We start from the raw sequence: 10,921 nt of genomic DNA on the forward strand, positions 1-10,921 counted from the left end.
AATGATATTCAAACTGGGGAGGGGGGGGAGGGTCTGCCCCCTGCTGCCTGGCAGCCCTGATCTCTTACAGGGGGATATGATAGTACAATTAACCCTTTCAGGTGCCGCACCTGAAGGGGTTAATTGTGCTGATCACGGCCCCCTGTAAGAGATCGGGTGCTGCCAGGCAGCAGGGGGCAGTCTTGTACACAGTTTGTAGTGTATTCTAACTAGAAGCGTCCCCATCACCATGGGAACGCTTCTGTGTTAGAATATACTGTCGGTTCTGAGTTTTCACGAAGTGAAAACTCAGCTTTGAAAAAGCTTTTATGCAGACGGATCTTCGGATCCGTCTGTATAAAAACTAACCTACGGCCACGGATCACGGACACGGATGCCAATCTTGTGTGCATCCGTGTTCTTTCACGGACCCATTGACTTGAATGGGTCCGTGAACCGTTGGCCGTGAAAAAAATAGGACAGGTCATATTTTTTTCACGGCCAGGAAACACGGATCACGGTCTCGGCTGCAAAACGGTGCATTTTCCGATTTTTCCACGGACCCATTGAAAGTCAATGGGTCCGCGAAAAAAAACGGAAAACGGCACAACGGCCACGGGTGCACACAACGGTCGTGTGCATGAGGCCTTAGGTTGTGTTAATCCTCTGCCATTCCTCCGGAAAATTTATGACTGCATTAAGAACTGGATGTTATCATACCACTTGTGAAAGATGTGTGTCCCTACATAGTTGGACATGCTAGTCCTTGACTGGACAGAGTCAAAGTATGCAGGGATACATCCCAAATATACCAGTGCATGTGAGGTCTTGCACTGGACAACCATTGACCCAAGATGCAACATAATAGTAATAATAACAACAACAACAGTGTTAACAGCATATACTTGGGAAGGTGAAGCTACTCTGTGTTTTGCAGTGTCCATTGGAGGTACAGGTTAGGCTAGCTTCACACAGCAGTAAGAGATCCAGCCGTCTGTTCCAACAGGGCACAGCGTGCCGAAGCTCTCTGGATCTGGTATTGCCAGATGGTACCTCAATGCCTGCTGCTGGCCTCATTAACTATAATGGGGTCCAGCAGGGATCCGGCTGCAACTCTGCAAATATGCAGAGAATATGTCGGGCAGCCTGCTGGATCTCGTGGCGCTTGTGTGAAACTAGCCTTAGGCTACATGCACACGACTGTATGCGTTTTGTGGTCCGCAAAAAAAAAACGGATGCCATCCGAAATTACAAAATAAATTACACAGTGCAAATTTTTAAATATTTTTTTTTACAATCTACTGCACTACTCCATAAAGCAAAAAAATTACACATTTTCTGGCTCATACGTTGGAAGTGCACTGCAAATGCAATGTGTGAAGGTGCATTTACACTTACTGAGTAGCAGCAGGTTGCTGGGAAGGATGCGTTCCTTCCCAACAGTCGGCTGCTCTTTCAGTGGGGGTGAAGCATTTACATGTAGCGATCACCTCCACAGTATGAGCGAGCGGTCGCTGCTGCTAACGCACCTCCTCATTCAGCTGCATAGTTTCTGGGCAGAAGATCGCTGTTTAGACAGGACATTCTGCTGCCCAGAAATTATAATTTAGTTGCCTGTATGAACTACAGTTTCACCCGATGAACAAGCATTTTGCTCAGTAATCTTGTGATCGGCTGCGCCTTTACGCGGGCAGATGGTCGGGAACGAACGTTCATTCCTAATAATCTGCCTAGTCATTGCACTGGGAGAACTCACCTTAAGTGGCCTAGTGGTCAGCCACAGTGCAGAGTATATTTTATCATGTAAATATCAAAGTATGAGCGGAGTAGACAAAGGAGACAGTCTACAAGAAAAGAGAGTGTTATAGTGAGAGGCCCAGCCTGTGGAGGGGTGTATACATGGGCTGGCAGCAGGACAGATACCGCTAGAAGCAAGGGTCACCGTGGTTTATATAGTGGAGCCCTGGAAAGATAAGAAGGGTGAAGTCATCAATTACAGTCAGACTAAAGTACATGCAGCCGGCTCAAAGTAAAACAGAAAACACATAGTGAGATATATATATATATATATATATATATACACATACACACACACTGTCAGTGAATGGGTATATTCTAGTTATCACCCAGAAGCCTAATATCCTGAGGCTTATTTCACACACAGGTTTGGTGAACATGGATGCAAGGTCCCAAGGCTGCTAGTGTATTAGAATCATTAGCATCCTTGGTGTAGCGGGCCTTCAGCAGATAGTTTTTTTCGTAATAGTTGTATGGAACATCTATAGAGCTGTGGTGCATGTCCTGGAGCCGGGAACGGGAGGTAATGCGCATGCGACGGCCTCTATGCTCACTCGCTCCTGGGATTTCCCGTCACCAGAAAAGCTGGATGCTTCCCTTGCTGCACACAAGAGCAGCCATTGCTACTGCATGGCAGGAGTGGAAGTAACCCCTTAGAAACAAGCAGGGTCTCAAAGGTTTGATAGGGTCTACTAATGGATCACAGAGGAATAATGGTAAATAGACACACATTAGTAAATCTCTTAAAGGGAGACGTTATAACTGATCCCCAATCCTCAGGATAGGTCATCCATATCTGTTCGGTGAGGTTCCGAGACCTGAGACCCCCGATGATCAGCTGTTTGAGAAGCCACGGCCTTCTCTAAGCTTTTCTTAGGCCACTGACGACACGTTCATCACTCACATGGCCTAGGTGCAGCTCAGCCTATAGAAGTGAATGGGGCTGAGCTCCAATTAGGCCTTGTGACCAATGTACAGGCGGCCTAGGTAGAGGCTACCATGCTCAAGGCCTCTTCTAACAGCTGATGGGCGCAGGTCCAGGGTGTCACACCCCTGCAGATGTGATATTGATGACCTATCCAGAGGATAAGTCATCAGTAGTAAAAAGTGGACAACCCTTTTAAGGAGGCCGCAGCACTCACCGCAGCCTCTTCAAACTGATCGGTTGGGTTATTGGGTGTCAGACCCCACCAATCTGAGGGCAGTTCCTGAGCATAGGCAATCAATATTAAACTCCCAAAAAACCTTTAAGAAATCTCATCCACACACTGTGTCCAAAAAGTCGTAAGTGGTGCAAATTAAAAATTTGCAGTGTGTCAATTGCAGATCTCCATTGCACATTTCATCCATTGCAATAGAAAGGGGTGAAATCCACCACCATTTCTGCAGCAAAAACCACAGCACACTTTTCCGCAGACCTTTAAGCGCGTGTGGACGTACCCTAAAACCTGTTCTAATCAATCAGCTCTTGTTTTACTAATTCATCTCCACGCTACGCGATTTTAGAGCGAAGTGTGTCTCTGAGATCACCCAAGATTGCTGCAAAATCCTTATGTTGAACAAGCATGTTTTTTTTTTTTAAGGTTTTCATGATGAGACACATGAGCAGTTGTACAGCCTTTAACGGCCCGTACAGGAATGAGGCATTACTCTAATAAAAGACAAAAAAAAACAACAGGCCCACAATCACCGCTAGCAGCGTGCTGGAACTTGTACTGACAGAAGAGGAAGAACTACAGCTCAGGAGGAAACTTGCCGAGACCTCAATAACCATTATGTACGGTACCAACTACATCATGTAAAACGGGCAGGAAATTGCCAAACCACAACTCGTACAGAGGTATGTAACGAGAAGTGCCCTGCCACCCGATATTACACCACCCACACACGGGAAAAGATACCAGAGCACCGCCTGAACCTTCAGAAGGGTCCTGTCACCTAGCTTTGCCAAACAGCTGAAGGAGATATATATATATATCCCTCTAAAAAAGAAAAAGAAGTTAAGAGGAGAAATGTTTATATATCAGTTTTGCTCCCCTTCACTTGAATGCGAGCTGACTAGGTAACAGGTGATCACTGGGGGTGCTGGGTGTCGCACCACTACTGATGGATGATCAATCCAGAGAAAAAGGTCATCAATATCATTAGCCAGAGACCCCCTTTAAGTCCACCACCCCACCCATACCATCAGCTATTAGTGGAGAGTTGCCGGGCCCCATATACAGTGGGTGATCAGTACCATCAGCAGGCACGCTCAGCCACAGATTACATTTTAACTAATTGGGGGAGATTTATCAAAACTGGTGCAAAGAAAAAAACTGGCTTAGTTGCCCATAGCAACCAATCCGATTCGACTCTTCATTTTTCACAGCTCCTTTCGGAACATGTAAGATGGAATCTGATTGGTTGCTATGGCTACAAAGCCATTTTTACTTTGCACCAGTTTTGATAAATCTCTCCCTATAGAATTGAAAGCATAATGGATACTAAGGGCCGATTCACACAACAGTGATGAGGCCGGGAAACGCAGTCCGTGTGTCGGCCGCATCTCCGGGGCCGACTGTGGCCCCCCTGACCCGAACTGACTGCATCATAGTGATTTCAGTCTTCATCTGACTATAAGGCCTCCTGCACACTGGTGCGGGTGAACACACACAAGAGCCGCACAAATTTCCATGTGGATTTTTGCTCATTTCTGCAGCATATCGCACCAAAATCCACAATTTCTAAATTGTGGATTTTGGAGAGGACTAGACGCAGTTTTGCCGCAGATCTCAACTTTAGTTGAAAACGGGTGAAATCCGCAGCTAAAAACCACAAACATAACTGACGTGCTATTTACTTTTGAAATCTGCAATGCAGGTCAATTACCGCATGGAGAAAAAAAAAAACGTAAAGTGTACATGAGGTTAGTGTCATCTCATACACTTTGCCGGTATTGTAATACGCAGTGTTTTTTCCACATGGGAATCCTCGTGGAAAAAACACACGTATTCCGCAACATGTGCAGATGGCCTAATAGGGTCCGGCAGTGATCCGCCCACTTTCCAGCATAAATAACGGGTTTCATCCGGAATTTATACCGGATCAGGCATTCTGTAGATGTGAACGTACTCTAATATCTGCATGTAAATCATGCAAATTTTGCCACTGATTCATCCCTAATTTTTTTTTATTTTTTTTTTATTTATGTCCCATGTGGACAATGCCCTAACAAAGTCCACTGAAATCAATGAGGACAGTAAGGCCCTGTGCAGGACAGTCGACTTGTTGCAGATTTTGCACTGAAAATCCCCAAAAACAGGCCTACGGTTCACATCGGTGCCATTAGGAGCCTGTCACAGACTCCCAAATCACCGCCAGATGCAGCTGTATATTGTCAGGCAGAATGACAGGAACCATTAGGCCCCTTTCACCCGTGATGGATTGGCTCCAGATGCGTTCAGTAAAACTTGCACCATTTTGCAAGCAAGTTCAGTCAGTTTTGTCTGCGTTCAGTTTTTTCCGCGCAAGTGCAATGCGTTTTTCACGCGCATGATAAAAAACTGAAGGTTTACAAACAACATCTCTTAGCAACCATCAGTGAAAAACGCATTGCATTCGTATTTGCTTCCGGACGCAATGCGTTTTTTACTAAAGCCCCATTCACTTCTATGGGGCCAGGGCTGCGTGAAAAAACAGAATATAGAACATGCTGCGATTTTCAGGCAACGCAGAAGTGATGCGTGAAAAAAACGCTCATGTACACAAACCCATTGAAATGAATGGGTCCGGATTCAGTGCGGGTGCTATGTGTTCACGTTACGCATTGCACCTGCGCGGAAAACTCGCTAGTGTGAAAGGGGCCTAAGGCCTCTTTCACACGAGCGTGTCCGGATGCGTTGCGGCAAACCCGCGCGAGTAGGTACGCAATTGCAGTCAGTTTTGATTGCGTTCCTTTGTTCAGTTTGTATCGCGCGGGTGCAATGCGTTTTGCACGCGCGTGATAAAAAAACTGAATGTGGTACCCAGACCAGAACTTCTTCACAGAAGTTCAGGTTTGGGTTCAAGGTTGTGTAGATTGTATTATATTCATTATAACATGGTGATGGATCATGTGATGAGCGTAGTGATGTCATCAAAGGTCCTATTCCTCACAGAAGAAGACAGAAGAGATGCCGGCTGCGCGAACAAGTGGATTAAGGCAAGTTAAATTATTTATTTATTTATTTTTAACCCCTCCAGCCCTATTGTACTAAGCATTCTGTATTCAGAATGCTATTATTTTCCCTTTATAACCATGTTATAAGGGAAAATAATAAAGATCGGGTCCCCACCCCGATCGTCTCCTAGCAACCGTGCCTGAAAATCGCACCGCATCCGCACTTGCTTGCGATTTTCACGCAGCCCCATTCACATCTATGGGGCCTGCGTTGCGTGAAAAATGCACAAAATAGAGCATGCTGCGATTTTCACGCAACGCACAAGTGATGCGTTAAAATCACCGCTCATGTGCACAGCCCCATAGAAATGAATGGGTCCGGATTCAGTGCGGGTGCAATGCGTTCACCTCACTCGCCAGTGTGAAAGGGGCCTAAGAGTGGCTGCACACGGTGCGGTTTACATATGGTTTATCCGTGCAGATTACGAGTGGAAAAACCGCAGTGTATAACAATACCAGCATTACACAAATCTACTGCACACTTAGCTTTTTTTCTTAGGTGCAGAAATTGTGAATTTTGAAATCTGAAGCACGTCAATTGTTGTCGCATTTTTTGGGTGAATTTCACCCTTTTCAATGGAAGGGAAACATCAAATCCACGCCAAAAACTGCAATAAGTAGTGCACATTTAGGCCTCTTGCATACGAACGTTGTGTGCCCGTGGCCATATAGCCGCATACGGCGGGTCCTCAATACTGTGCACTCCGCATCATGGATGCAGACCCATTCACTTGAATGGGTCTGCAATCGCGGAGATGCGGAACGTAAGCACAGATCGGAACCCCACGGAAGCATTACGGAGTGCTTCCGTGGCGTTTCTGTCCGTGCCTCCGCACCGCAAAAAAAATAGAACTTGTTCTATTTTTTGCGGTGTGGATGGATCACAGTCCCATTCAAGTTGAATAGGTCTTGATCCATCCCGGCCGCCGCACAGACGTTGCCCCGTGCATTGGGGACCGCAAATTGCGGTCCCCAATGCACGGAACAGATGCACAACGTTCGTGTGCAAGAGGCCCTATGTGCAATTTCAGTGCAGATTTCTTGCAGATTTTCTGCCGCTTAGGCCTGTTTCACACTTGCGTTCTGGCATTCCGGTCTTCAGATCCGGCAGAGGATCTCAAAACTGGGCCAAAACGGTTCTGTATTGTTCCCATTGACAAAGAATGAGGACAAAACTGACCAGTATGCCTTCCGTTCCATTTTGTTACGTTTGCGGTTTTGGGTCCGGTCTGCGAATCGGAACAAACCGGATCCAGCAGCAAAATCAATGCAAGCCGATGATGCCAGATCCGGTTTTTATTTCGGATCCAAAAAAAACAAAACAGATCTGTCACCCATTGACTTAGGCCTCATGCACACGGCTGTGTTCCACGGCCGAGAGCGGTCCGTGGTAACCCGGCCGGGATTCCTGCTGACAGCAGGAGCGCACGGTGTCATTGGTTGCTATGACGCCGTGCGCTTCATGCCGCCGCTGCTGTACAGTGATACACTGGTACGACCTATACGAGTGCATTACTGTACAGCAGCATGAAGCGCACAGCGTCATAGCAACCAATGACGCCGTGCGCTCCTGCTGTCAGCAGGAATCCCGGCCGGGTTACCACGGACCGCTCACGGCCGTGTGCACGAGGCCTTACAATGAGTTTAGTCCTGGATCCCGTTTGTTCCATTTCAGTGTAACATAAACGCATCGCAACGGAACGGACGCGTCCGAATGTATTAACATCAAACTGAACCGTTTTGATCCGGCTTTGAGATCCTCTGCCGGAACTCAAAACCGGAAACCAAAACGCAAGTGCGAAACAGGCCTTATGGAAAGCAGACAATCGCCTTTTTGGTTCAAAGGTCCAGTTGGGCATCTTGGTGCCCAGCACATGCTGGATTTGGCACTTTCTAATCTATTTATTTTCTGTCCCCCATACCAGAACAGAAACGAAAATAAAATGCTCTGCTCCTCCCCGTACTGCATAGCGCACAGGGAATAGGAAACGCCATTCACAAGCAGAGGAGAGATCTGCACAGAATTCAGGGCACCGGCTTAGTTGCCCATAGCAACCAATCAGATTCCACCTTTCATTTTCCAAAGGAGCTCTGAAAAATGAAAGGTGGCATCTGATTGGTTGCTAGGGGCAACTTAGGCCTCTTTCACACTTGCGTTGTCCGGATCCGGCGTGTACTCCACTTGCTGGAATTACACGCCGGATCCGGAAATACGCAAGTGTACTGAAAGCATTTGAAGACGGATCCGTCTTCAAAATGCTTTCAGCGTTACTATGGCAGCCAGGACGCTATTAAAGTCCTGGTTGCCATAGTAGGAGCGGGGAGCGGGGGAGCGGTATACTTACAGTCCGCGCGGCTCCCGGGGCGCTCCAGAATGATGTCAGAGCGCCCCATGCGCATGGATGACGTGCCATGCGATCACGTGATCCATGCGCTTGGGGCGCCCTGACGTCACTCTGGAGCGCCCCGGGAGCCGCACGGACGGTAAGTATACTGCTCCCCACTACACTTTACCATGGCTGCCAGGACTTTAGCGTCCCGGCAGCCATGGTAACCATTCAGAAAAATCTAAACGTCGGATCCGGCAATGCGCCGAAACGACGTTTAGCTTAAGGCCGGATCCGGATCAATGCCTTTCAATGGGCATTAAAGGGGTTATCCCACTTAGCAGTTTCATACTTACCTGCTGCCACCGCGCGTTCACTTCCTGGATTCTGGCTGGGGGCGGGCTTCATCTTGATTGAAGTCTTCTCCCGGCCGGGCCGCGCGCTGGACTGAACGCGCACGCTGCCGCGCATGCGCAATGTGACTTATTTCTGGCCAGTATAGTACAGAGCCGGCGTGCGCGTTCGCAGCTCTGTACTATTCTGGCCGGGAAGAAGTCACCGTCGGGCATGCGCGGCAGCGTGCGCGTTCAGGACAGCGAGTGGCCCGGCCGGGAGAAAAGAAGAAGTCTTCTGGGCAAGCGCGACCATCGGGATTTTGCGGAAGAGCGGTGGTCGTAACCAGGGGAGACCGAGTCACAACAATAAGGTAAGTGGGGATGAATTTTCTCCTAATCGGTGGGAATTTGTTAATAAAGTATATTTACAAAAATGATCACTGTCAAATCATTAACAGATTTAACAGTGATCATTATGATGGGATAACCCCTTTAATTCTGGATCCGGCCTTGCGGCAAGTGTTCAGGATTTTTGGCCGGAGCAAAAAGCGCAGCATGCTGCGGTATTTTCTCCGGCCAAAAAACTTTCCGTTCTGGAACTGAAGACATCCTGATGCATCCTGAACGGATTTCTCTCCATTCAGAATGCATTAGGATAAAACTGATCAGGATTCTTCCGGCATAGAGCCCCGACGACGGAACTCTATGGCGGAAGACAAGAACGCAAGTGTGAAAGAGCCCTAAGCCAGTTCTACTTTGCACCAGTTTTAATAAATCTCCCCCTATGTTGCAAAATTGCCACAGGTGCTCAGGTTTCGCTCTTTTGCATTGTGTGAAATCTGTAACATTGGTGAACTAACGCGAACGGAAACCTTCGAGTGAAAAACCATGCATCAGAACAGAGAAAAAAGCGTCATTGTGAACAGAGTCGTAGATTATTTCCTGTCATACAGGTACTTTCAGCAGCCTTCTCCCATCCAGGCTGGGGGCTGAAGTGGCACAAAAGCTTAGGCTACTTTCACACTTGCGGCAGAGGGATCCGGCAAGCAGTTCTGTCGTCGGAACTTCCTGCCGGATCCGGCAATCTACATTCAAACGGACAGCATTTGTAGACTGATCCGGATGAGGATCCATCTCACAAATGCATTGCAAGAACGGATCCGTCTGTCATACGGATAAACTGATCCGTTTCTATTTTTTTTTCTCTCACATTTTTAAAGGTCTGCCCATGCGCACACCGGCATTGCAGTATTTTTAATGCCAGATCCGGCACTAATACATTTCAATATAAATTAATGCCGGATCCGGCATCTGATCCGAAATTTTGGACGGAGATAATACCAGAGCATGCTGCGGTATTTCCTCCGTCCAAAACGCCGTTCAGTGACTGAACTGAAGACATCCTGAACGGATTTCTCTCCATTCAGAATGCATGGGGATAAAACTGATCAGTTCTTTTCCGGTACTGAGCCCCTAGGATGGAACTCAGTCCCGGAAAAAAATAACGCTAGTGTGAAAGTACCCTCAAAGGGCAGATGTGCGACTGCACCAAGGAGCTGACCATCACTTTAGTAAGCGATCAGAGATGTGACCCGTGATGTGCCAGGTAGCGGCGCTCTATAGGCTTGTAACGCGTGCACCCCGTGGTGTGGGTGACTACCTGGCAGGACAAGTCATGTGACATCAGAAATAAAAACTGCACAACCCTGGCCTGACAACAACATGGCACATAATGCACACACTGACTGCAATCTCCAGAACGGATTAGATCAGCCACTGCTCAAGTCTAAAAATTTTCATAGTATTCCCCATATCTAGGACTGAGCATAGCTTAGAAAATTTGCAACCATGTATATACAGGACCTCTGACGTCATACCACCGCAGCGCAGACTATAGAAATCCCCATGCAGCGCCCTGACTACAGCGCAGAGGTAGGTAGCTCTCACCAGCTTGGTAGCTCTGTAGGGGCCCGGGCCTATGATGCGGTGCTCCATGTCCCCGGCCCGGTCGCCTCTCCCCGGTGTTGCTGTGTCTCCAGGAGACGGACACAGTTTGAATCTTGTACCTGTGGGACGGCGGCCGCCTATTGGCTGTGGGGACACCACGTGACGTCTCTGGGGAGTGAAGGAGGAGGTGGCGGGGGCGGCGCAGGGACTTCTTCTTCTCACTTGCTGGGGCCGCTGCGTGCAGTGTGCGGGGCGACTACCTGCGGGAGCACATAGGATGGGGGCACCCTACATCATGCTGTGCCCCCTCAACTAAAATGCCCCCACCTAGTGAG

General features: G+C 48.0%; 1 protein-coding gene across 1 annotated transcript in view; it reads right to left on the reverse strand.

Moving 5' to 3' along the window:
* Window positions 1-10,673, reverse strand: part of DEPDC1B (DEP domain containing 1B) — a 67,565-nt gene extending 56,892 nt beyond the window's left edge. Inside the window, exon 1 of the mRNA XM_040420170.1 lies at window positions 10,587-10,673. Within this exon, the coding sequence (XP_040276104.1) occupies window positions 10,587-10,634 (48 nt within the window). The 5' untranslated portion in view covers window positions 10,635-10,673. The remainder of the gene's footprint in view (window positions 1-10,586) is intronic.
* Window positions 10,674-10,921: the final 248 nt, after the last annotated feature.

Source organism: Bufo bufo, chromosome 2 (genome assembly GCF_905171765.1).
Source record: "Bufo bufo chromosome 2, aBufBuf1.1, whole genome shotgun sequence".
In the NCBI taxonomy this organism is placed as follows: Eukaryota; Metazoa; Chordata; class Amphibia; order Anura; family Bufonidae; genus Bufo; species Bufo bufo.